Here is a 25,537-nt window from a genome sequence, read left to right on the forward strand (position 1 = left end):
TCCTGAAAGAGCTCATGCCTGAGCTGAACACTGAAAGATAGACTAGGTGTTACTTAAAGAAGACATGAGGGTGAGGAAATGGTCTAGGCAAGAAAAAAAAGCAGGTGCCAAAGCACAGAGGTGAGAGAGAGCCGAGTGTATTCAGGGAACTGCAAGTGGTTTGCTTTTGCCAGAACAGAGGGTATCCTGGGGAGTGCTGAGACATGGCACTGAAGAGGTACTTTAGATGCCAGGCTAAGGACTCTGAACTCTGGCCTAAAATGCATGATTAGAAATATAAGAACAGTCAGGAATTTACTGCAATAATCCAGGGAAGAAAAGATGACCCCCACAAATGACGACCCAGTCAGTTTCCAGACACATCAGGCATCTTTAATGAGTAAAATAATCCCTTAAACTGATTAGGAAAGAATCCAAATCCTACCCTCACCCCATTCCCACCCCCTTACCAACAACATTAACATTTACCACATCACCTGGAAAAATGGGGTCATTCACCAATGATCTTTGGACAGGAATGTAAGAATTCTCATTCCCAGATTCCCATTCTCCTTTGCATTTGATATTATCTGGACTTACAAGCAGCTATAATAAGAAAAACTAAGGAACTCTGACAGCTATTCATCTCACTCAGGACAGGCAAGAAGCTGTTATGATTTTATGTCTCCAATTGTTCCAATCACAGTTTCTAATACAGAAATAAAACTGTTCAGTGTCTCTGTCCTCTCCTTGTTTTGTTTTACTGAGATCTGCATTTGCAAGTTCTCGGGCTCCAACAGCAGTTCTGTCAGGAAGAGACAGCCAGTGTCATCCTGAGCACTGAGGTAGGCTTTCCACGGCTGAGCCCCAGCCCTGTTCATCGCGATGGTCTGGATGTTCACGACTTGCAGGGCCATCTGGAGGGTGTCAGGGTGGACTGCTCCCTGCCACGGGAACACCTGCTGATGAGCAACTTTGAGGCTCAGCCAAGTTTTCTCAAAACACTCAGCAGTAAGCTGGTTATTGGAGACTAGCATGAGGGCTCTGGAATCAGGGAGTTCTTGGACCCTCTCTTTGTTCTCTTCAGCAATCAGGGGTCCTATAAGAGTCAGAAAGCTCATGTAAGAGATGCTCTTAGTCTGTAGAACTACATTTTTAAATCTAGTCTTCCAATAGTACACAATGTGACTTTTATCTTTGGAGAAATGGCTTAAATAACCAATGATGAACTTCCTTCTTGTTCACAGAGACAAAATTCGGGCAACAGTCTGAGGTTCAGCTAGGGTACTCTACTCTCTACCAGTCATTGCAAAAGATAAAGATTTTTCATGACAAGGTATAAAGTAAGGACTATTTTTACCTGATGTAGCAAAAGATGCAGTGTTAGGAAGCTCTGGGCCACAACTTTCTACTCCCTGGCATTTAGAGATGGTTGCCCAGCGGGCTTTGCCATATACTGGCACCAGTGTGTTGAAGTCCAAGGCCCAGCTGTTCACAGGTCTTTCTGCCTGATCCTCCAAAAGTCTGAGAGAAGGGTCAGATTGAGGGCTACATAGGATCCGCTTCACTTCATCAATGCCAGCTAAGAGAAGGCGATAGTAGAAGAGACCTCGGTCCCGTACTGCCATATCCTTTTCTTCCTCTGAGGTAAGACAACAGACTAAGTTAATTAAAAACAAAAACGAAAACACTCTTTCTACCCCCTGTGCCCACCAGAATAGGAGAAAAAAAATGAAGGAGGGAGGAAACCCTAGAAAACATTGACATTTTCTTCTTGGGTCCCAGACGGCTCACCAAACAATGAAAGCTGTGGGCAAGTACCATTTCCTTCTTTTTTTTTTTTAAATTTGATTTTATTTATTTTTTTCAGCAGGTTCTCATTAGTTATCCATTTTATACATATTAGTGTATATATGTCAATCCCAATCTCCCAATTCAACCATTTCCTTCTGAAGAGCCTACCTATGCAGTAGTATAACAAACGGCCCAGTGTGTCCTGGCACTCGGCGGGTCGAGAGAGGAAAAGGCGCAGTAGAGCCGTGAGCAGCTCCATCTTGACAGCTGGAAATGTCTCCGACTTCACATTCTCTACGAAGTCTTCCAACACATAAGGAGCATTGGGGATTCTCTCCCCGTGGACACCGAGTAGCCAAATAAGCGCCTGCTTCCCCTAGGTAATAAGGGAGTAAGAACAGGTGCTCAACATTTGGCTGTCCAGAACACAGGCCAGAGCAGACAGTAGATAGCAGCAGGTTTTGCTTTTCCCCTAGAGTCAGCAGAAAAGGTATAATATTTTATTTACTTGCACTTGCATTTATTAATGCACCCCCTACTAAACACTCTACAACAAATAGGAATGAAATTCTACCACACAAAAGGAGACTTAAGACTCTCACAGCCTATGTTGCTTAAGCAATAAGGCTTCCTCAATTGGGGGTTTAATGCTTCGGTGGAAGCTATTGGAAGATTCCCCTAAATTACTCCATTAAAGTGGTGATTAACCTAGAGTGCACATCAGAGTGACCTGCAAAGTTTCTTAAAACTCTGTGTGTCGAGGGCTTCCACTCTTGAATATATGAGTAGATACTGGAAGACCAAATATTTGTAAAAATTCCACAGACGATTCTGATTTTCATGCCAGCTGAAAACCCTATGGTCTAAATCTCTGACTCAAAACTGTTCACAAGAACAATGGTATCAAAATATTTGTAAGAAAACCATAGCTAAATCCTAATGTTTTTATAATTTATATCCCACCCACAACCAAAAGAGAATCTGAGGTGGCAATCAATTTTAAGAATTCCACTTCAGACACTGGCTGGAAAGAATAATTAGATTCCATTTCACAGAGCAGGGTCCCAAGCACTCCCCCTCTGCCTAGAAGTAAAGGAGAATTACAGCCTACCTCGCTATCTTGAATGCTCTCCTCACAGCCGGGCAGGGCCTGACACACAGCTTCTGTACACTGAGGACACAACCAAACCAGGTCTCGGAAAGTCTGCACCACCACTAGAGCACAGTTCAGGAGACAAGAGCACAGGATTAGAGCCTCCATATAGGAAGGAATTTTAAGAAAAGTCACATATTCAGGCTAGATTACTGGGGGAATTTCTGTAAAATGGGTGTTTGGTGGGGTGGTCAATGATTATCTGAGAAATGTCTGACATGGGCAACAATTTCTTAAATAAATGTTGCTCATCAGATTGCCATGAGGATAAACGAGTTAATGTATGTGAAAGCACTTGGCAAACCAGAAAGCATATACAAATGTGGGGGAGTGCTGCTGTCGAATGATGCTCTGAGGACAGTATAAATGGAGCCACCAGGGCTGGAGCTACGGTGAAGCAAGCAAGGTGCCAGGGTGTAAAATTTAAGAAGACACACAGAGTTAGCATTTGCACAAACTTGAGAGCGAGTGCCTCTTTATATACATTCTTTTTAAAAAATATATATTCTTTTCCATTCTGGTTTATCATAGGATATTGAATATAGTTCCCTGTGCTATACAGTAGGACCTTTTTGTTTATCCATTCTTTATATAAAAGTGAGTGCCTCTTTAAATGTTTGCATCCTAGGCACTTTGCTTGCCTCACCTTAGTCCCAGCCTTGGAAGCCACTGCTTACAGTATGCTGCCATAAAGCAGAAAGAGGGGTAAAGGTGGGGAAATAACAAGCAAGGTCACCCTTGCACCCTTCATGATCTATACAACAGCCTTGTAGACTCATGGCAACATGAAGACTCCCTACCCTGTTAGATCTATATGTTTATCTGATGGCAACAGATGATGATGCGAAGAAGAGTTTAAACCTCTGTTATTGAACAACAAATATGTTTTGAGCAACTACTATAGGTCGGGAAATTGACAAAAAAAAAAAAAAATCCTAGAAAGGTAGCCATTACCTGTGGTAATGTGCTCTTGTCGAAGCCCCAGCAGCTCTGTTAGAATCTGCACACATTGATCCGTGTAGGTCCTGGCGATGCCACCTACAGAGGAAGGGAAAGCAGAAAAATGTGTTAAGTCAAATACTAGCACCTCATTCTAAAATAATTTCCCACCAGCCAAAGAAAGACCAATAGGACCAGAAATACCTAAAAAAAAGAAAAAAAAAAAAGAAAATCACCCCTTGCTTGATGAAATAAGAATCTAAGTTTACTATAAAGAGAACTTTGGTAAAATGAATTTCCCATTGACCAAGGTTGAAAACTTTTAGTAACAAAGGTATTTATGTGGCAGCCAGTTTGTTGCAGCATACCTATACAGGAATATTCCTGCTGGGAACACTGTGCAACAGCCTCCAGACTGTAGGATTTCTACTTCCCTCTTTGTGCCCTCTTCTCTGCCTCTAAAAATAACCATAATTTATTCTACATACAAGGGTTCCTTCTCCTCCTCTACTTGAAGTCCTCCAAAACTTAGCTCCCCAGCTGCTTGCATTTGACTCATTCTAGCCCTTTAAATTCCAGACAGAGTAGCATGAAAAGGTCTGTAAGTCTTAGGATTTACTCTGTGCTGGTCCACTCAGCGTAATGCATAGCCCGGAGCAGAAGCTTAATAAAAGATTGCTAAATTTTCAAAGGACTCTGAGTGAGGAAACCTGGGTTCCAGTCCCAGTTCAGGAACTATATGACCTTTGGGCAATTTAAGAAACTTTTTGTGCCTGAGTTTCTTCATCTCTGAAACGAAGTTAATAATAACACTTGTCCACTTTTCTTGACTGCCTCACAAGGCTGTGGGAAGATGATATACAGAAAAGCATTTTGGATAACAGACGCCAAAAGGCAATATAAATTGTTGTGTCACAGTTTGCGTCACTTACAGTCTATATCCTAGAAGATATGGAAACACCAGTGTTAACCAAAGAAACCTTTCTCCCCACCTTGTTTTTTTTTTTTTTTTTTCTTGCGGTATGCGGGCCTCTCACTGTTGTGGCCTCTCCCTTTGCGAGCACAGGCTCCGGACACGCAGGCCCAGCAGCCATGGTTCATGGGCACAGCCTCTCCACGGCATGTGGGATCTTCCCGGACCGGGGCACGAACCCGTGTCCCCTGCATCAGCAGGCGGATTCTCAACCACTGCGCCACCAGGGAAGCCCCCCCACCTTGTTTGTAGTCACTGACCCAACTGTTTGGTGCAAGATACTTTGCCTCTGAAGCAAGATTCACTCCCTTTTCTCTCTGTGGTTCCACAGCGTTCTAGCTGGTTGGTCTAGGCTCTCACAAAGGAAAAGCAACAGACACCTACCTATGGCAAAGATGGCAGCCTGCGCGAAGTCGGCAGACACATCAGTGCAGTACCCTCGAAGCTCCTCCAGCACCTGCTGCACATTCTCGTCGTTCACCAGCTCACACAGCACCTCCACCTTCTGGAGCTTGATGTAGTGGGGCTCCGAGTAGGAGCAAAAAAACTTTTTGTAGTGGCTGCTAAAGTGACCTGGCAAACTGTGCAGGACCTGGCGCACATGGCAGAGGGCAGCAAAACAGAGCTCGCGGCTCTCTGAAGAACAGGCAGCCAGCAAAGTTCCCTTGACTTGCATGAGCACGTCGGTTTGCACATGGGGGAAGTTTTTTGCCAAGATCAGAAAGAGTTTGGTGGCTCCCATCACCACACCTGGGCTACTGCTCTTGAGAAAACTGTCCAACAGGTTGAGAATGTCAAACAGCTCCTCCTCACTGCGGGGTTGGTAGCGTAGCAGAAAGTTCAATACTTCAGCCTGGCCCCACTGGTCCAGTTTTGACATTCTATCCAAAAAAGAAAACAAAAGTGCTATCCTAGCAACAAAATTAGGACCACCTCCATCCTACTGCCATGTCACCAGTCATCTGTTCATCACAACAAGGGGAGAATTCTTGAAAATAGGTTGTGCCATAATCAAATTATTCTTTTGATGTATTAAAGTTTACACAAAATAAGGCTTTAAATTCCAAGATGAGTTTACGGTACAAACGTACTCTCATTGAAGGCCAAAGACATGATCACTATACCCTAGATCCAGATTCTCTACATTTTAAGATAGTATGAATGGCTTAGTTTGGAGGGCATAACAACTGCAGAGGACAGAACCTATCCCTGAAGGATCCCTTCTGCCATCTCTCTGTATCACCAAAAGAGACTAAGACAAATTTTTTTTAAAAATTCAATGAAACATGAGGAAGTTAATAGTTACAGTTAACTTTCTTTACGACTCTACAGAAGTTGTTCAAGACCTCTCCTTCATTCAATACATCAACAAGATCCCACTAGGATGCAGATCTGATCATGATAAAAGAGCACAGAGGCATCCAAACCGATTTAGGAGATGGTGGGCGATGGGCTTATTGATGACAACACCTCCTTCCTGTTTCAGAATTTCCTCCAGAGACCTCAGGCAGTTCACAACCACAATTGGATCCTGGTCACGCAGCAAACTATATAATTCATTTACCAGGGCACCATCTATAAAATGGAACAAAGATCTCACATAAAGAAAAGTTTCAGAGTCAAGGTGATAGAGCCAGAATAACAGTTCCAGGAAGACAAAGCTGAACTTCTCTGCCACAAAAATAACAAAGGCAGTAACAAAGTGCAAGGCCAAAATAATGGCCATTTCCAGACTGTTCTAAGCAGCTAAGGCACAGGACCTCACGTGGGCCCCAAAGAAAGGATTTCTCTAATCTCAGAAAATACCAAGCCCTGCATCTTACTTAAAAGAGACATACAGAAGTAGGGTCACATTATTATTTTCTACCAAAGCTACATAATCTTTACACAGTCATATAATGGAAGCACAAATAAACACTGATCATGGTAGGTTACACTCAAACTTACCCACTTCAGAGTCTCCATGAAGAGTATGCATCTTGGCACAGCCAAGGACTGCTACCCTCCTGACATATGAAGCCTTATCATGCAGACCATTGAGAACTGGCTGTTGGATATATTCCTGCACACCAGGCAACCTAAGCAACACATCCTAGAGTCAGTCAGATCCTAAGGTACTAGTTTTGACATAATTTAGCCCCTATTCACTTAACAGAGGGTTTAGTAGATGTTTGAATACGCATTGGTCAGATTCTTCTCCAACAAAATGGAGAAAGCTGCTGCCAAACTTAAAAAGCCTCACTTGACTTTTCACGTGGATAATGCCACACAGGTTAAAAAAATACACACACACACACACACACACACACACACACACACATTTAGAAATCTTTAACTATTTCAGGGACTTCCATGGTGGTCCAGCAGTTAAGACTCTGTGCTGTCAATGCAGGGGGCCGAGGTTCGATCCCTGGTCAGGGAACTAGATCCTGTGTGCCGCAACTAAGACCCAGAGCAGCAAAAAAAAAAATAAATAAATATTTAACTATTTCACTGAGAGTAAGGATAGAAAAATTCCTTAATGAAATCACATATATAGCTTTTTAAACCAAAGCAATGGCCGAAAACCTGAGTTCAGGGTGTCTTCCCCAGTATTAAGGAGCTCAAATAAATTGTCGTTATTAAAAACCTGCCCCATGATCACATGAACTTATCAGCCACTGAGATACAGGAAGGGAGGAGAGTGCTCACCTGAGGCTACACATGCTCCGTAGTGCTAACCCTCGCACCATCGGGTTAGGGTCCGAACAGTCTTTGCACAGTGTATTGATGGCCAGGAGAGCCAGATCTGGTTTCAGGGGGGCATAGGTACACATGTAGAGATAAACCAACTTCTTCTGAACAATATCTATAGTGGCACTGGCCTTCACCATTTCCATGAAAACACCAGACATGTCTGAGCCCTGAGTCATGTGCCTGAAACCAACACACACAGCAGGAAAAAAGTAAAATACATAATCCCCAACCTACAACAGAAAGCCTTTTACTTATACATGCCCTGGATATCCAACTAGATTGTGATCTCTTAGAGCGGAGCAACCAGGTCTACTTTGTCTATCATATCACACAATACTTCACAACGGGCCTGCAATAAATGTTCTTCTATTCATTCAACGAACTAGTATATTCCAGTCACGTTCAGATTTTACATTCCAGGGATATGTTCTGGGGAATAATATTGAAGAAGGCATGGTCTCAGATCTCAAGGAACTCAAAAGTCTACCAAGGAGGCAGATAAGAACACTGCTAATTACATAATGATAGATTGGTATTATAACACAAGTAACAAACAAGGTGCAGTGGGGATCAGGAGGTCTAACACTGCCCGAAAGTCATAAAATGTTTCCACAGAGGAAGAAATACTTGAGTGGAATGAGCAGAAACTCCAGGCAGGTGTAGTAGATAGGTAATGATACACACTATGAGGCATGTGGACATGAGCAAGAATGGTACATTTTTTTCAGAGTATGCAGGTAGTTAACTGGGTGTTCCTTGGGTGCTATGATAAGAAATTTGGACTTTATTCTGTAGATCACTGTTTCTCAAACTGTGATCTCCTATAGCAATTAGAGGGGATGTCTGTTTAAAGTGAAGATTCCTGGGTTCCATCCCACCCTACTGAAATCAGAATTACTGGATTGGATGAAAAATGTACATTTTATAAAAAAGCACCCCAAGGGACTTTTGCGCATACTGAAGTTTGTGATCCACAGCTATACACAAGAGTTATATTGTCAAATTCATATGCTGGAAAATCAATCTGGCTGAAATGAGGGCCTAAGGTGACCTACTACTAAGCTACTGCAATTGCTTTAAAAAGGGAACCAGAACAACAGTGCCAATTAAAAAAAAAGAGGATGGACCACAATGTTCATTGCAGCTCTATTTACAATAGCCAGGACATGGAAGCAACCTAAGTGTCCATCCACAGATGAATGGATAAAGAAGATGTGGCACATATATACAATGGAATATTACTCAGCCATAAAAGGAAACGAAATTGAGTTATTTGTAGTGAGGTGGATGGACCTAGAGTCTGTCATACAGAGTGAAGTAAGTCAGAAAGAGAAAAACAAATACTGTATGCTAACACATATATATGGAATCTAAAAAAAAAAAATGGTTCTGAAGAACCTAGGGGCAGGACAGGAATAAAGATGCAGACATAGAGAACGGACTTGAGGACACAGGGAGGGGGAAGGGTAAGCTGGGACGAAGTGAGAGAGTGGCATGGACTTATATACACTACCAAATGTAAAATAGATAGCTAGTGGGAAGCAGCCTCATAGCACAGGGAGATCAGCTCGGTGCTTTGTGACCACTTAGAGGGGTGGGATAGGGAGGGTGGAAGGGAGACGCAAGAGGGAGGAGATATGGGGATATATGTATATGTATACCTGATTCACTTTGTTATAAAGCAGAAACTAACACACCATTGTAAAGCAATTATACTCCAATAAAGATGTTAAAAAAAAAAAAGGATGGATACTTAGAACCATGAATCTATACCGTCTGACTTGAACAGTGACAATCAGGTGTCACCAAGACTGACTCCCACATTTGCTCAGCTGGGTGGTGACATTCATCAACACAAATAAAGTGGAAGAGAAGGTTTGGGGAGGGCGGAAGGATGTAGGTACTATTTTGCATGTCTTTGAAGAAATATCCAGGTGGAAATACCAAGCAGGCACTAGGATCTGTGGGTCTGACAATAAAAAAAAAAAAAAAAAAGGAGGTCTGTGCTAGACATAGATCTGAAAGTCAGCAGTACAAGTTCAAGATATGGATGAAACCACCCAGCTGAGTAAAAGAAGCAAAATATGTCCCACAACGGAGACTTAGACGGCATTCCAGAGAAGCAGGAAGACCAAATCTTACAACTGCCATGGGTGCAAGTTCACTTAATCTTTCTGAGCGGCCAGGGGTAGAGAGCCCTGATGGGGATGGCAATGGAGGAGTTAGGGCGTTAGGTGATACCTAATCACTCGCTGGATGACATTCCGATAGCGCAGCCTATCAGCCTGAATGTGAGGGTTACACAGAGCCTTCTTCAGCTCCTTCACCACGTCCTCTGAGCCCAGGTACGGCATCTTCTCCAACAGTCACGGGGCAGTTCCCAGAGATCCCTAGGTAACTCGTGGGCTCCTTCTAGCCCTGATGTGGGGACCTGGGTAAAGGAAACGTCAGTCAGTGAAGAGACGACAGGCGCGATCTGCCCCAGCCTTGGCTTCCCCCAAGGCCGGGACCCTGCCGCACTCGAACTTTAACCCGCTCCCTGGCGAGGCCCAACCTAGGCTCTGCGGATCCTTCCGGGGACCTGCAGGTTGGTTCGCTCCGCCCACAGAGCTCTCCCGCAACCTCTAGGCCCTCTGCCCGACTTTCAGCCCCGCAGCCAACAGTCCGTGGACCCCTCCCTCTCCAGTTCCAGCCTTTCTTGCGCCTCCACGCGATTGCGGTCACCAAGAGGCCCAATCAACCTTTCTACGGAAGTCCCGCCTCCTCCAGGGGGACCACACAGAGCAGCTGCCAATCACCCTCTCACAGTGAGCGCCGAGCGCAGCCTGGATCCCGACCTTAGGGTGCCCTTCCCCCAACCTCTCATCTCCCGGCGCCGCCGCGCGGCTACCTCTGGCAGAGCGGCGGCGGGCAATCGGAAATCGGCTACTTCCGCCTGTCTCCGCCCAGCAGCGCGCGCTTCGAGAGCAGGGCCTCGGCCCCTGGTCCCGCGCGCTGTGGGGGTGTGGCTCTCCTTTGGGCGCCTTCTGTGGTTTGCGATTTCACCCCCAGACTCCCACACCACGGTCACTTCCTTCTTTCTGCCCAGTCTAGTCACTCATTCCCCCACTGAGCTGGCTTTCCTTACGGTCTCTGGCCCTGTTCTTGCCCCAGCATGACTTTTTTCAGGGCGCCGTTGTAGGAGCCTCCCGCAGGAGCTCTGTTCCCATGAAGATCCCACTGGTGACTCTCCAATCCCGCCACCATGAACGGGGTCTTGATCCCTCAAACGCCCATCGCTGTGGACTTTTGGAGCCTGCGCCGGGCTGGCTCCGCCCGGCTCTTCTTCTTATCTCACATGCACTCGGACCACACCGTGGGTCTCTCTAGCACCTGGACCCGGCCCCTCTACTGCTCCCCAATCACCGCTTACCTCTTGCACCGTCACCGACAGGTATGGGGGGCTGCAGTCGGTCTTCAAGAGTTGGTCCCGGCAGCTGGGTGGGGACTTCCGATCTGTCACAGCCTTGGAGTCAGAGTTGGGGCCAGGAAGACTGATTTTTACAAAAGCGAGAACCCAGAATGTATCTTTAGCCCAGAATAGGAGTGTGGTTTCCAACTGGCCGGCTTGGGATGTTTCAGTGATGAATTGGGGAGGACTTTTAGTCCAGCAAAGGAAATTGTTCCTACCTCTTCACATAAGCTAGGCCAGTGTTTCCCAAACTTGCCTCATCATAAGAATCCACCCAATGTGCTGAGTAAAATACAGATTCTCCAGCGCCTCCCTTCTCCCCCATCTGATTCAGTAGACATAGCTAGCGCAGGTCGTGGAAATCTTGTTGGAATTTTTTTTAACAGGTGCCCCCCCCCCAAAAGGATTATTATGATTTGGAAAGTTTGAGAATCGCTGACTAGACTTGTTTTCTGGACTCTTAATTTAAACCTGTATGAAGGGTGAGGTAGAGGGTGGGAAGAGGAAGGGAGGGTTGTTTGGGAATCCCCATCACAGCTTCTGATCCAGGGAGGTATCAGGGAGGGGAGTCTGTGTTCCCTGGGATGACCAACTGTTTTCTCAGGTATCTAAGCAGTGGATCCGAGCCCTGGAGGTTGGTGAGAGCCATGTCCTGCCTCTAGATGAAGTTGGGCGAGAGACCATGACTGTAACCCTCATCGATGCCAATCACTGCCCTGGCTCTGTCATGTTTCTCTTTGAAGGATACTTTGGAACCATCCTCTACACAGGTGGGCTTTCGGAGAGGTCCTTTCCACTTTCCCAGCCTAGACACTACTTTTTTCGGCGGGGGGGGGCAAGCCCCGTGGTTTGCGGGATCTTAGTTCCCCAACCAGGGCGGAACCTGCCCCCTCAGCAGTGAAAGCGCGGGGTCCTAACCACTGGACCGCCAGGGAATTCCCAACACTACTTTTCTTGAGCATCTTTGACTCATAATAGAAGGCTGGAGACCTCCTAGCTTCATGCCACATGAGCACAGTGACCTTTTCTCAACTGATTTCCCACTCTTTAAGGGTACGAACTTTGCAAAGAATCATGAAGAAACAGGAGCACGATGGAGACGTTTCCACAAAGAAGCTGTACTACATTCATCATTGCTAGACTCTAGTTTTTTCCAACAGGCCAGTAGGCAAATGCCCATTGTTGTTGGAATTGGGAGAGGCTTGTCTCTGTCTGCCTCCCATATATTCTTCTTCCAGGTGATTTTCGGTATACACCGTCCATGCTGAAGGAGCCAGCCCTGAGACTGGGGAAACAGATCCATACCTTATACCTAGACAACACCAATTGCAACCCAGCCCTGGTTCTTCCTTCCCAAGAAGAAGCTGCCCGCCAGATTGTTGAGCTCATTCGAAAGCACCCACAACATAACATAAAGATTGGTGAGGGCTTTCCTTTCCTTTTTTCCTCACTCATGGAGCTAGTGAATCTAGGTTCTTTGTAGTGTCTCACATCTTTCAGGTCGTTGTGCAGATGTCCTTTTCTCCATGAAATCTGCCCTGACCTTTTTATTTAAAATTACAATCTGCCCACCATCTGTACTCCCACATTCCCAACTCCTGATCCCCTAAACCAATTCAACTTTTTCATCTTTTCATAGCACTCATCAACTTCCCATATACTCCATATGTTTTAATATACTGTTGCTTATTGTTGATTGTCTATCCCCACTTTCCCCGCCCCCCCCCCCACATATTCCTTGAGGGTGTGGATGGAGGTGGGAAGAAGTCTTATGTGTTTGTGGAACAGAGAAGCAGCAGTATGACAGGTGCACAGTGGTTGAGGAGGCTGGAAAGGCTGGAGGGGCTGAAGTGCCTGTAAGCCATTTTGAACTTGATCCTAAATGCAACCATTGCTCTTAGGATAAAGAGCTACTGAAGGGTTTTAAGTAGGAGAGGGACACGATTGCCCTTATCACCTTACAGTGCATAACATAATTTACGTATTTATTTGTATTTAGTTTTTATTATCTGTCTCCCTGTGCTAGAATGTAAATTTCACAATAGACAGGCTCTTTGTTTCACTTATGGATATATCCCAGATGCCTAGGTTAATGCCTGATAGAGGCATTCGGTAAATATTTGTTAGCAAGTGAATGAGGTTTATTAGAATGTAGATATTCAGGTGAGTGTTGTTCTTGCAATTAGATACATTGAAAACCCAGCTGTCTGCTTGTTCTAGTGACTCCACAACAGTACAAAACATTTTGGGCTTCTTGGAATTGCCTTTTGGGATAGTTTATGAAAATCCATTTTTATTTTAAAAAATGTAATAGATTTAGTTCCAAATGATTTTTTTGATTGTTTCCAAAATTGTAGTAAATCCACAAAAGGAAAAAAATTTGCCACCGTGATGAACAAAATTGTAGTAAATCCACAAAAGGAAAAAAATTTGCCACCGTGATGAACATTTTAAAAGGATATGCTCCAGCTCTGAAAGGAGTTTCAAAATAGGATTAAACAAAGGCATTGAAAAAAAAAATTATATACCTTCCAGAGTGACTACCAAATTGATAGAGAGATATTCCCTCTCAGGATTGCTTGACTACTCATGAAGAAATATCAGTCCTAACTATTCTTGGAGTTTTCAACGCAGAGTTTTCCCAGAGAAGCACAGCTGGCTAGTAGGGTACTGTAGTGGGGCTTGATTAATTTTGCAGATATACAATAATCCCCTCCTGTGTGCCAAGTATTCTGATAGGTATATAGTGGGAATAGAAAAAAATGAATAAAATATGAGGGCTTACAGTCTAGTAGTAAAGGGCCTAGAAGAGGTAAAATAAAAGGTGGGAGGATAGGGAGAGAGAAAAGAAAATCAGCTACCTTTGTGCACAAAGAATGAGATTCTGAACCATGATGAGGAATAAGGTGGATATAAAGGAAATATAGATTCTTTAAAGGAGTTCACAGTCTGGTTGTAGACTTGAAATACACCTTCAGAAAAGGTCTGAGAACAACTACTTAAACAACATCTCCCATATCTGTTACCATAACCATTACCCAAATTCAGGCCTCCATTTCTTTCTCTATACGTACTATTTGGGCCTTCTAACTGGTACTTCTGCTTTCAGTATACTCTCATGCAGCTCTTTGAATAATACTGCTGCCACTTTTTTTTCTAAAGCCCTGCTCTGATCCTATGAATCCTATAATCAGAATTAGCCATTTTCCTGCTTGCAACTCCTTAATGACTCACCTTCACTTACAGAATTAAATCCAAGCTTCCTAGAAGTATATACAAAGCCCCCTATTATATGGCCCTTGCTCACTTCTCTAGTGTCATTTCTTACCAGTTTCTTTGTACCTTAGTAACACTGAAATGACCTCTCTTAAAATGTTCTCTCCCATCCCCTTCCCTTGCCAGATTAACTTGCACCCATCATTTAGGACTTATCTAAGTTGTCATTTTCAGGAAGCTATCCCTAACTCTTATCAACTGGTAGATGTTTTTCTGTGCCCTCATAATACTGTGTGCATGTCTGTAGCATGCATTGTTTCTGGGTCCCCAAATAGATTACACTCCTTGAGGACTGAGATTTTTGTTTGTTTTCACGGTGCCTAACACCTGATAGATGCTTTCCTTTGTTGAACTGAATGAATGAGTGGATTCTGTGCTAAACTTCTCCCTACCCCATCTTCCATATACCTCAGCTCAAATGCCACCTCCTTCCCAATAGACAGTCAGGGGGTAGTCCCATTAATTTTGTGTATTTCTATTAAACATTTGGTTGACTCATTAGCTTCATCCTCTTCCTTCTCTTACTTTCCCCAATCCCTTGAACATTATTCAGGACTCTATAGCCTGGGAAAAGAGTCACTGCTGGAGCAGCTGGCCCTGGAGTTTCAGACCTGGGTGGTATTGAGTCCTCGGCGCCTGGAGTTGGTGCAGCTGCTGGGCCTGGCAGATGTGTTCACAGTGGAGGAGAAGGCGGGCCGCATCCATGCCGTGGACCACATGGAGATCTGCCATTCCGCTATGCTGCGTTGGAACCAGACCCACCCTACCATTGCTATCCTCCCCACCAGCCGGAAAATCTACCGTTCCCACCCCGATATCCACATCATCCCTTACTCTGACCATTCCTCCTACCCTGAGCTCCGTGCCTTTGTCAAAGCTCTGAGGCCTTGCCAGGTGGTGCCCATTGTCAGGCAACAACCCTGTAGGGACTACTTTCAGGACAGCCTGAGCCCCAGGCTCTCGGTGCCTCTGATTCCAGACTCTGTACAGCAGTACATGAGTTCCTCCTCTAGAAATCCAAGTTTTCTCTGGCTGTTGTTAGAAAGGAAGCTGAAGAGACTGAGAACCCAGGGTGTTGTGTTTGAATCCCTTGAGGAAAATGCTGATCACTCTCAAGCTGACAGGGACTCGAAGAAGACCAAGAATGAGAACCTTTCTGGGGAGCTTGAGAAGCAGCCCTCCCACCATCCTTTGAAGATCAAGAAGCAGTCATTCCTGGACGTCTGCAACAAAGAATGGGAGGGGGCAGTCCCTTCCTCCAAGTCCCAGAAGATGGTGACTGTATTGACTGCCCCCTCGGGTTTTTCAGTACACTTAGGGTCTACAGATAGAGAATTTCCCTCTCTGGAAACTGGGGAGGGAATCGGTGTAGGGCCCTACTTGGTACCCAGGGTAGACAATGAGGGCTCAGCAGCCACCGGGAACCGGGGAGCTTGGATGGGCCAGGATTCTCTCCAGTCTCACAGCAGCAAGGCTGCCCCTCTACTGGCTCCTGAGTACCGGGGCCTGGCACTCAAATACCTTCTGACTCCAGTGAACTTCCTCCAGGCAGGGTTCTCTTCCAGGGGCTTTGACCAGCAAGCGGAAAAATACCATCAACTCTTGCTCAAGTACAGACAGGAGAGTACAGAATGACAACCTTGTTTGATCCAACACTGCACTTTAAAAAAAAAAATTCATCAAGAGTTGTTTATTTTCAAAGTTAGCACTCTTTGTATTTCTACCACTAACAAATGGGAGTGCGACATCAACACTGCACTTTTGTAGATAGTGGCTGATGGCTTATTTGGGGCCTTACTTTTCTGTGGTACATGCCCACCCTGTAACAAGACTTCTCAAAGCGTGTTCATTGGAATCCTAGTGCCTATGGAATCCTTAGTTCTGTAATTGACTTGTGTTTAAGAAACACTTTACATTATAACCCCTTTACAGTATATGTGAGCACATTAAATGTTCTGGGAAGTCGTGCAGTAATTTAATCTGTTTAACTTTGTTTAACCCAGTATTTCTCCAAACTTTTTTTTTTTTTTTGGCTGTGTGGCATGCGGGATCTTAGTTCCCTGATCAGGGATTGAACCCACACACCCTGCAGTGGAAGCAGAGTCCTAACCACTCTCCAGACTTTTTGAACATGCAGTCCTCTTGTGTGGCTGCAGAAAGAGATAAAGAGTCTGATCAAAAAGGACCAGTTTATTCCCACTGTTTTGTGTGTCATGTGTCATTCCCCATGTCCCCTTCTGTCTCTTCCTAGATAAAAGTCCCTAGGTAGTTCTGTTTTTCAATTTAGGAACTGTGGTGCAGGAGGATAAAGTGACCCAGGCAGCATGTTCCAATCCTGAAGGTCACTGATTTGCTGTGACCCCATCCAAGTCACTTCCTGTCTCTGCCTCTGGGAGGGAACAGGAAGTAATGAAGATCCTTGAAAAACTGGAGAAAATTTCCACCTCTGCCTCCGTGAGAGTTTGCAGTTAGTGCCCTGAGGACCTACCTGGAAGAGAGCCAGCTGGGGGACTGGGCACCCCTCACCAAGGCAGTATCTGGAACCCAGCCAAACATTAGGCTTAGGGTAAGATGGGCCTCCCAGCTGCCTAGAGGCCCTATTTGGCTGAAATAAGGTTACGAAAGATCAAATGTGCTGCCAGATAGTCCTGACTGCTCACACAACTGGGATATTTGCTGCCCCCCTCCACCCAGTATCCCCCCGTTCCATCCTTGGGTTGAGTAGGGAGCTGGAGGACATAGCCTGTTTATTTCAGTAACCAGGGCGGAGACCAAGGAGCCAGCTGGTAGAAGGGGTGAGGGTGTGTAGTTCTGCCCTGACCTGCTCACAGCCTGACAAAATGCCAAACCAATAAGCAGGACAGCAGATACCACAGTCACAGAGGTCACAGGCATGTGGAGCTGGGCACATGGACAAAAACTGTTTCACAATGGAGCTTCAAGCCTTCACAATGAAGAAGCCTCTGATTCTTGTCCAGGGGGCTGGAAACTGTCTACTTCTGGAGGAAGATATGAAGAGTTTAGAAAGCGAAATAAGGCCTTTCTCTTGGGCAAGCTGTATACAGCTCTGTTTTGTCAGTGACCTTCACTGTAAGCCTCCCATGGGCCCACTAGGAGCCATAGCAGGTGAGGCATGTGGGGTAGCAGAGGACATGGGCACTGTCCTGGGCTTGAATTCAGGGTACCTGGGCAAATAGAGATATCAGCTTCCATAGCAGAGCCTCAGTTTCTCATCTGTAAACCAGGGACTGAGGTACCTACCTCTCCTGATTGCTTTGGAGGTTAGAGAATTGGTAAAATTCCTAGCTCAGTGCCTATCACATGATGGATAATTCAAATATTGGTTCTCTCAGCCTCTGGTTCTTAAAAAAAAATTATTCTCTATATAAAATAAACTTTGGAAGTCATGCAAAATATAAAGAAGAAAAAATCAGAATTTCTCCATGTAGGTCAATTGTTTTCTTCTAGTCTTTTTCTGTGCATGTAAATATATAATTGTTTTCCAAATTGGGGTAATACTGTATATAGTTTTATATCCTGAATTTTACTTTCTTAATATTTTAAGCATTTTTTCGTATCATTAAATATTCAAAATGTCATTTTAATAGTTGTATAATACCCTATCATATGGGTATACCTTAATTAAAACTATTTCTGTTTTCAACATTTTGTGTGCTCTTTTTTTCACAATTATATATTACAATGGACATTCTTATGCATATATCATGGCATTTGTGTTTATTTTCTTGGAGTAAATTACTGGAAATGGGATAATAGTTTTAAGTTTTTAAAATTTATTTTATTGAAGTATAGTTGATTTCCAATGTTGTGTTAATCTCTACTGTACAGCAGAGCGATTCCATCATACATATATATACATTCTTTTCTATATTCTTTTCCATTATGGTTGAATATAGTTCCCTGTGCTATATAGTAGGACTTGTTTATCCATTCTCTATATAATAGTTCGCATCTGCTAATCCCAACAGTCTTGAGTTCTTGATACAAATTTTGCCCAGTGCCCTCCAGAAAGGTTTCCTTACTATCCTTTCTGCAGAAGAGGATAGCATTAAAATACCTTGAAGACTCATTAAGTTCAAATGGTGTCATTAGAATGGTATGTGTCAACATGTGGAAAATCATCTTATGTGCTACGTTAATATTTACTAAGCTGTGTGGGCAAGGCTTAGCCTGACTTCATCTAGGAGCCTCGAGCTGTCTCACTTCTGTGCTACTCGAAGGTGGCTGGGAGAGATAAGGTAGTCTTCAGTATAAGGGCCCCCAGATGGGAGTTATCTTCTAGCAACAAGGAAACCTGTCAACTCTTGGCACGTGCTGTGTCACACGTATTCCTATAGAATACCTTCCATATAGAAGCGGGATCTATATGAATTCAGGTTGGGGGAGGGGGGAGGTAGAAGCAAAGGGCTTTGAGGAATTTAGTTGTTGGTGGCATGTCTCTGTATTAATAGTGGGAAGGGACCTCCCTGGTGGTGCAGTGGTTAAGAATCCGCCTGCCAATGCAGGGGACATGGCTTCGAGCCCAGGTCCGGGAAGATCCCACATGCTGCAGAGGATCCCACATGCCGTGGAGCAACTAAGCCCGTGCGCCACAACTACTGAGCCTGCGCTCTAGAGCCCGCATGCCACAGCTACTGAAGCCCGCACTCCTAGAGCCCGTGCTCCGCAATGAGAAGCCACTGCAATGAGAAGCCTGCACACCACGACGAAGAGTAGCCCCCACTCGCCGCAGCTAGAGAAAGCCCACGCATAGCAATGAAGACCCAACGCAGCCATAAATAAATAAATAAATAAAATTTTAAAAATAATAATGGTAAGATTTCATACTATTCTAAATTAAATTTGTCTGGCTTATAATAGAGATTGGCAGTTGTCTTATTTGTTTCATTTCTCAACACTCCCTCATATAAACATGCTGCATTGTTATATCTTTAAGAAGCCAATTTAATTTGTTTTTAGAATCTAAGGATGACCCCATAGATCTATGAAGATCTTGCAATGAAGCTTGAAGTTACTGGGAGAAAGGAAGTTCGTTAGAGATCAATTAGTTATTTGCTTCATGATCTGTGGGAAAACTTGTACTTTTCCACAAGGAGACTGACAGTGATTTAAGTCCCTTAAGGGAAGAAAATCTGCCTGACTGGCCTTGGGGAACCATCTCTTACTCCTGACCCAGACTACCCTTTGTGGTAGGAAATAGAAGATAAGTGAGTCCACTTGTTCAAGAAAAGGGATTTAGACCTGGATTCTCTATCTCAAGTCCACCCCCAGGGAGACAGTTCTCTCTGCATTCTTGGAGTGGTTCATAAGCAGGAGAAATTCCATCTGGAGGTCCATTTAAAAGAAAAATTATTTCACTGAAGTATAACTGATTTCCAATGTTGTGTGAATTTCTACTGCAAAGTGATTCAGTTATATATATATATATACATGTAAATACATATATATGTACATATATGTATGTGTATATATATATATATACATATATATATACACACATTCTTTTTCATATTCTTTTCCATTATGGTTTATCACAGGACATTGAATATAGTTCCCTGTATGTGCACGTATTTCCGATGCTATCACTAGTGAGTAACTGTCAGTCTGTAACCTGTTCCCACCCCTCACACTCTCTAACCACCACCACAAGCTGTTTTGTCTTGGGTTCATGGCACTTCCCCCTTTCTCTTCCGTAGGATATCCCACTTACATCACTACAGAATGATTCTGCTTGCCTTTATTAGTATCTGTATCTACAGCTGCCCGTGGGGGATTCTCATCCTCAGAATGGTTAAGCTTGTCTTTATTTTGGCCACAATGCTTTTATTTAGATACACCCTTCCACCTTGACTATCTCATTCCTGGGTAACTTTCTCTTCTTTGACCACATCCTGGACCCACCAGATCACAGAAAGCTCGCAGATTCTTGGGCTTGGTTCTTTCCCTAAACGGATAGCTTATTGAATCATCTTTCAATCACACAAAACTTCTGGTTAGCCTTGGGTTAGTGTCTCCCTTGCAGTTTCCACATATTTAAAACACTATTGTATTAGGGCTATCTAACCAGTCCTAACTCTTCCCATCAATTTATAATAACTTTGGGGAGTAGAGGATGAAGTTTGTCCCCAGTGCTACAACCCCATCCTTAATGTGCTCACTGAAAGGTGTGCTTCTAAGAAGCCAAGAAAATTGGGTCAAGCTCACTCATCCTACTAACCAGGCTCTGTAGAAGCACAGCATGAGGGTGAGACCAGACGCCTAGTGCTTAGGGAGTTGGGAATATAAGGTTTGGAGATAACCTGCTAAAAGGTCGAGCACCCAAAATTCCGAAATTGCAAGCAGGGGTTCCCCTGCCAGCCCACAATGCTCTAACACCAGTTGAGTGTCCTATAATTCAACTCAGTTCTGACACTATCTACTCGGAGAGGACATCAGATCTCACAGACTAAGGCTTCAGTCTCACAAGACTGCCCCCGCCACCACTTGAGATGCCCATCACAAGTCCAGGTTATCATCTGTGCTTCTGACCGATCACTATAGATTGGAGGTTTCAATGACCCCCTCTTTGGGTTTGATTAATTTGCTACAGCAACTCACAGAACTCAGAGAAACATTTTACTCACTAGATCATCAGTTTATTATAAAAGGATGTAACTCAGGAACAGCCAGATGGAAGCGATGCATAGGGCAAAGGATGTGGGAAAGGGCCAGGAGTTTCCACCCTCTCTGAGTGCCACCCTCCCCATATCTCCACCTGTTCACTTCCTCCTTCAGAACTCTGTCTTCATCCTGGATGACTTCAACATTCTGGCCTCTCAGTTTCTTTGACCTCCTCATCTCCAAAGACCTTATTTCCCTCTCTCTACCTTACCACTCTGTCATTATCATAAGTTGTACTACATCTGAAATCTCAAATTTAAACCCTCTTTTCTCCCAGCTTATCTGCTCAAGTACTCTCATTGCCAATGTTTTACTGTTCATAAGCCCCCTCTGAGCTTCACTTCCTACCTTGACTGGTCTGTATGCTACAATCCATCAATATAATATCACTCCCTTGCTCTCTTACACTCAAACTTGCCTTGAAAAACTCCAATTCTGGATAAATCATAATATCTATTTACTCAATGCCTGCACTAGAGCAGCTAGATGTTGCTGGAGAAATCATTCAACCAGGCTGACTGGTTTCACTTTAAAGTCATGATCTCATACATCAGAATGGCATTCCGTACTGCTGAGTAACTCTATTATGTGTCTCTAGTAAGCTTGGTTTCCTATTCCCCCTTTCTTGTTGCTTTCCCCTCCTACCCGCACGACCATCTGTCGGTATATCCTGTTGACTCTACCTTGAAACATACCCTGAATCTTATTTCTTTTCACCATCTTCACCGCTACCACCCTTGTCCAAGCAACCTCTGTTTCTTGTCCGAGTTCTTCAGTAGCCTCTTAAATGTTCTCTCTGCTTCCAACACTGTCCCCCTCCTCTCCAAATATACAAGTAGAGTCCCCACAGCAGCCATGACATAAATCATAGCATGTTACTTCTCTGCTCAAATCCTCCAATGGCTTTCCAGCTCACTCAGAATAAAAACCAAAGTTCTCCTGGTGGTCCGCATGGTGCCCACAACCTGCAGGCTCCTCTCCTCCTCTCCCACACTTCACTTACTCTGCTCCAGGCACACTGACGTCCTTGCAGTTACTCCAATGTGCCCGGGAAGCGCTCACCTCACTTCTTCCCTCTCCCTACCATCTTTTCCACCCAGAATACTCACATGGCTCCCTTACCTCCTTCAAGGTTTTGCTCAGTGAGGCTATTTCTGATCATCTTATTTAAAATTACAACCACCTTGCCTGCCACTCCCTCTTTCCCTGCCTTGCTTTTTCTCCATAGAGCACTTTACATACGATATCATTTACCTATTGAGGTTAGTGTGTGCCTCACTGTACTAGAATGTAAACTCCAGGACTCTTTTTTTTTTTTTTGTCTGTTTTGTTCACTATTTCATCCCTACTGTCTAGAACACATAGCAGGTTCTTAATGATAAACATTGGGTGAAATGAATAAATGAATCAATCTGGAGGAATGGATGGATTGCACATCCTTTAGGCAATCCTTCCTCAATGAATACTATTTCTCTCCAAGAAGGAATAAAGCAGAGTTCATAGCCCTCAAGGGGCTGACAACCATTGAATGCTTAGTTCGGCAGATACTATATAAATATTATCTCTATAACTTGCAAACTACCCTGTGTGAAAACTAGTGTCCATAAATCCCTTCATTCATTTGTTCATTCAACAAATATTTATTGAATGCCTACTATGTGCCAGGCATGTGTTCCAGACATTGAGGATATAAAACAGTGAACAAGACAGAAATGTCCTGCCCACATGGAACTTAAATTCTAAAAGAGAGAGACAGGCAGTATACATAAATAAATATCGGATAGTGATACGTGTTAAGAAGAAAATAAGACTGGCTAATGGGGGCGAAGAGCAGTTCAGATAAAGGTCAAGGAAGTGTCCCTGTGGAATTGACACTTAAGATGAGACCTGAGATGGACTTCCCTGGTGGCATAGTGGTTAAGAATCTGCCTGACAATGCAGGGGACACAGGTTCGAGCCCTGGTCCAGCAAGATCCCACATGCCGTGGAGCAACTAAGCCCGTGCGTCACAACTACTGAGCCTGCACTCTAGAGCCCGCAAGCCACAACTACTGAGCCCACATGCTGCAACTGCTGAAGCCCGCAGGCCTAGAGCCCGTGCTCCACAACAAGAGAAGCCACTGCAATGAGAAGCCCACGCACTGCAACAAAGAGTAGTCCCTGCTTGCAGCAACTAGAGAAAGCCTGCGTGTAGCAACAAAGACCCAACGCAGCCAAAAATAAAATAAATTAAAAAAAAAAAAAAAAGATGAGACCTGAGAGGTGGAAAGGAGCCAGCCAGGTGAAGACCTGGGGCAGCATCAGCACCAAGACCATGTGACGGCAATGACCTCTGTGCTCAAGGAACGTCAAGAAGAGCTGTGCCAGCGGGACAGAAGAGAAGATGGGCTCAGAGAAGGAGGCAGAAGTCAGATCAGATGTGACCTACAGGTAAAAGCAAGAAGTTTGGGTTTTAGTCTAAGTGTAATGGGAAGTGCTTTAGTGTGTGTGCGTGGGTGGTATGATCTGATATATATTTTTAAAAGCAACAGATGGAGAATGGGACAAGAATGAAAGCAGGAATACCAGTCAGAAGCTCTTGCAGCAGTGAGAGATACTGGTGAGCTGAACTGGGGTTTTTGGAGAAAGAGGCTTTGCATTTTGTTTGGATATGAAGCTATCAGAGTTACCTCTTTAACACAAGCAGCTGAAGGGAGAAAGACATCCCTTTTCCTCCACCAAAGCTTTCACAGGGGAAAAGTGTATCCATAACCATATATATATATATATATATATATACACACACACACACATATATATAGGATATTACATAGATACACATATTTGGAGGAAATGAAGAAAGAAGAAGAAAAAATGAGTTTATCTACAAGTAAATAATAGGAATGTTTTATGAATTAACACTATTTCCTATAATAGACATGTTTTATAACTATGTGCTTAAGAGGAAAAAAACATGTTTTACTTGTTTTGGAGTCAACTCAGCCTTGGGGTTAGAGGTTACACTTCCTAAGAGACTAGGACTCTTCCTTAAAAAAATGAATTTATTAAGAGAATAATTATTCTTTAAATTATTTAAATTATTATGAAGTTTTAACCATGAAATTTTATAGAGAATAACATTAGCCCCGACCTTTGAATATCTACATCTTCGAGGAGAGATGTGTAAGATATAATAGAGAACAGAGCATCGTCAAATTCAGTCTGAATTGAGCCTTTCTGTTTAATTTGCCAAGTTGTGATATTTTACATCCTTACAGAAGAGCACCTGAATGAACAAGGTAATTTTTGGTAGAGAGCAGCCTCTTTCTGCAAGGTTCCTAGTCAATACATACATAATTAGAACCTGCACTTCTAATCAAGACAGGACAGAAAAATCCATACTTATTATATTTCTATATTTTACTTCTCATAGACTTTCTGATTTTGTAGACAGTATCAGTGAAGATGAACAGTAGTGGATTCAGGATATTTTGGGGGAGTAACACTGAAGAAATTTTCTGATGGATAGAATGAGGCAGGTAAAGAAAAAGTATTACCATCTCCATTTTAATGATGAGAAAACTGAGGCTCATGAGCACACCCACTATCACACCCTCGTAACTAGAAGAGTCAGGACTCCTAGTGACATCAGCGTCCAAAGTCCGTGTTTTTCTTCTATACAGGACATTCTGGGAGCACTGAGTGCTTGATCAGACAGAAGCCCTATTTCACATCAGAGAATTTACTTTCTAGGGTTTACATAGGGCACCTCCCCCAACTCCAGCCCCACTGGAGAGAACCACTTGCTAAACACGATGACAGCTTACTGATTTTATACTGTATAAATATTATCTCTATAACTTGCAAACTACCCTGCGTGAAAACTAGTGTCCATAAATCCCTTCATTCATTTGTTCATTCAACAAATATTTATTGAATGCCTACTATGTGCCAGGCATGTGTTCCAGACATTGAGGATATAAAAGAGTGAACAAGACAGAAAATGTCCTGCCCACATGGAACTTAAATTCTAAAAGAGACAGGCAGTATACATAAATAAATATCAGATAGTGATACGTGTTAAGAAGAAAATAAGACTGGCTAATGGGGGTGAAGAGCAGTTCAGATAAAGGCCAAGGAAGTGTCCCTGTGGAATAGAATAGAAACAGACTCACACACATAGAAAAAAAAACCATATTTAACAAAGGGGAGGGCTTCCCTGGTGGCACAGTGGTTGAGAATCCGCCTGCCGATGCAGGAGACACGGGTTCGTGCCCTGGTCCGGGAAGATCCCACATGCCGCGGAGCAACTAAGCCCGTGAGCCATGGCTGCTGAGCTTGCGCGTCCGGAGCCTGTGCTCCGCAACGGGAGAGGCCACAACAGTGAGAGGCCCGCATACCGCAAAAAAAAAAAAAAAAAAAAAAAAAAAAAAACAAAGGGGAAAAAGAGGGGGGGAAGGGATAAATTAGGAGTATGGGATTAACAGATATAAACTACTATACATAAAATAGATAAGCATCAAGGATTTACCGTATATCACAGGGAATTATATTCAATATCGTGTAATAACCTATA

General features: G+C 43.8%; 2 protein-coding genes across 4 annotated transcripts; one reads left to right on the plus strand and one right to left on the minus strand.

Annotated features, from left to right (window-relative positions):
- Positions 1–349: 349 nt before the first annotated feature.
- AP4B1 (adaptor related protein complex 4 subunit beta 1) lies at positions 350–11,289 on the minus strand. 2 transcript variants are annotated; one of them, XM_059060706.2, is made up of 11 exons: positions 10,129–10,329; positions 9,816–10,005; positions 7,530–7,754; positions 6,786–6,916; positions 6,266–6,413; positions 5,223–5,719; positions 3,881–3,964; positions 2,885–2,988; positions 1,942–2,149; positions 1,340–1,621; positions 350–1,078 (listed from the first exon to the last, which is right to left on the minus strand). In XM_059060706.2, exons 2-11 carry the CDS (start codon positions 9,926–9,928, stop codon positions 651–653), a joined length of 2,220 nt encoding a protein of 739 aa, XP_058916689.1. In that variant the 5' UTR covers positions 9,929–10,005; positions 10,129–10,329; the 3' UTR covers positions 350–650. The 2 variants fall into 2 exon arrangements, with proteins under 2 accessions (XP_058916689.1, XP_066898287.1); XM_067042186.1 differs by lacking the exon at positions 10,129–10,329 and adding an exon at positions 10,987–11,289 and having other exon boundaries at positions 352–1,078.
- DCLRE1B (DNA cross-link repair 1B) lies at positions 10,513–17,963 on the plus strand. 2 transcript variants are annotated; one of them, XM_059060851.2, is made up of 4 exons: positions 10,513–11,007; positions 11,630–11,795; positions 12,264–12,446; positions 14,855–17,962. In XM_059060851.2, exons 1-4 carry the CDS (start codon positions 10,819–10,821, stop codon positions 15,934–15,936), a joined length of 1,620 nt encoding a protein of 539 aa, XP_058916834.1. In that variant the 5' UTR covers positions 10,513–10,818; the 3' UTR covers positions 15,937–17,962. The 2 variants fall into 2 exon arrangements, with proteins under 2 accessions (XP_058916834.1, XP_066898307.1); XM_067042206.1 differs by lacking the exon at positions 12,264–12,446 and having other exon boundaries at positions 10,537–11,007; positions 14,855–17,963.
- The last annotated feature ends 7,574 nt before the right edge of the window (positions 17,964–25,537 follow it).

The sequence above is a fragment of the Kogia breviceps genome, chromosome 1 (assembly GCF_026419965.1).
Source record: "Kogia breviceps isolate mKogBre1 chromosome 1, mKogBre1 haplotype 1, whole genome shotgun sequence".
Classification (NCBI taxonomy): domain Eukaryota; kingdom Metazoa; phylum Chordata; class Mammalia; order Artiodactyla; family Physeteridae; genus Kogia; species Kogia breviceps.

What these genes read in the sequence shown, in the direction of transcription:
- AP4B1 (XM_059060706.2), bottom strand. Translation starts at nt 9,928, where the DNA reads ATGCCGTACCTGGGCTCAGAGGACGTGGTGAAGGAGCTGAAGAAGGCT. An exon ending in TTTGTTATACTACTGCATAG is followed by an intron (nt 1,622 to 1,941) that starts GTAGGCTCTTCA and finishes GTCTTACCTCAG; the next exon opens with AGGAAGAAAAGGATATGGCA. An exon ending in TGCATCTTTTGCTACATCAG is followed by an intron (nt 1,079 to 1,339) that starts GTAAAAATAGTC and finishes TGACTCTTATAG; the next exon opens with GACCCCTGATTGCTGAAGAG.
- DCLRE1B (XM_059060851.2), top strand. Translation starts at nt 10,819, where the DNA reads ATGAACGGGGTCTTGATCCCTCAAACGCCCATCGCTGTGGACTTTTGG. An exon ending in TCTTGCACCGTCACCGACAG is followed by an intron (nt 11,008 to 11,629) that starts GTATGGGGGGCT and finishes CTGTTTTCTCAG; the next exon opens with GTATCTAAGCAGTGGATCCG. An exon ending in ACAACATAACATAAAGATTG is followed by an intron (nt 12,447 to 14,854) that starts GTGAGGGCTTTC and finishes AACATTATTCAG; the next exon opens with GACTCTATAGCCTGGGAAAA.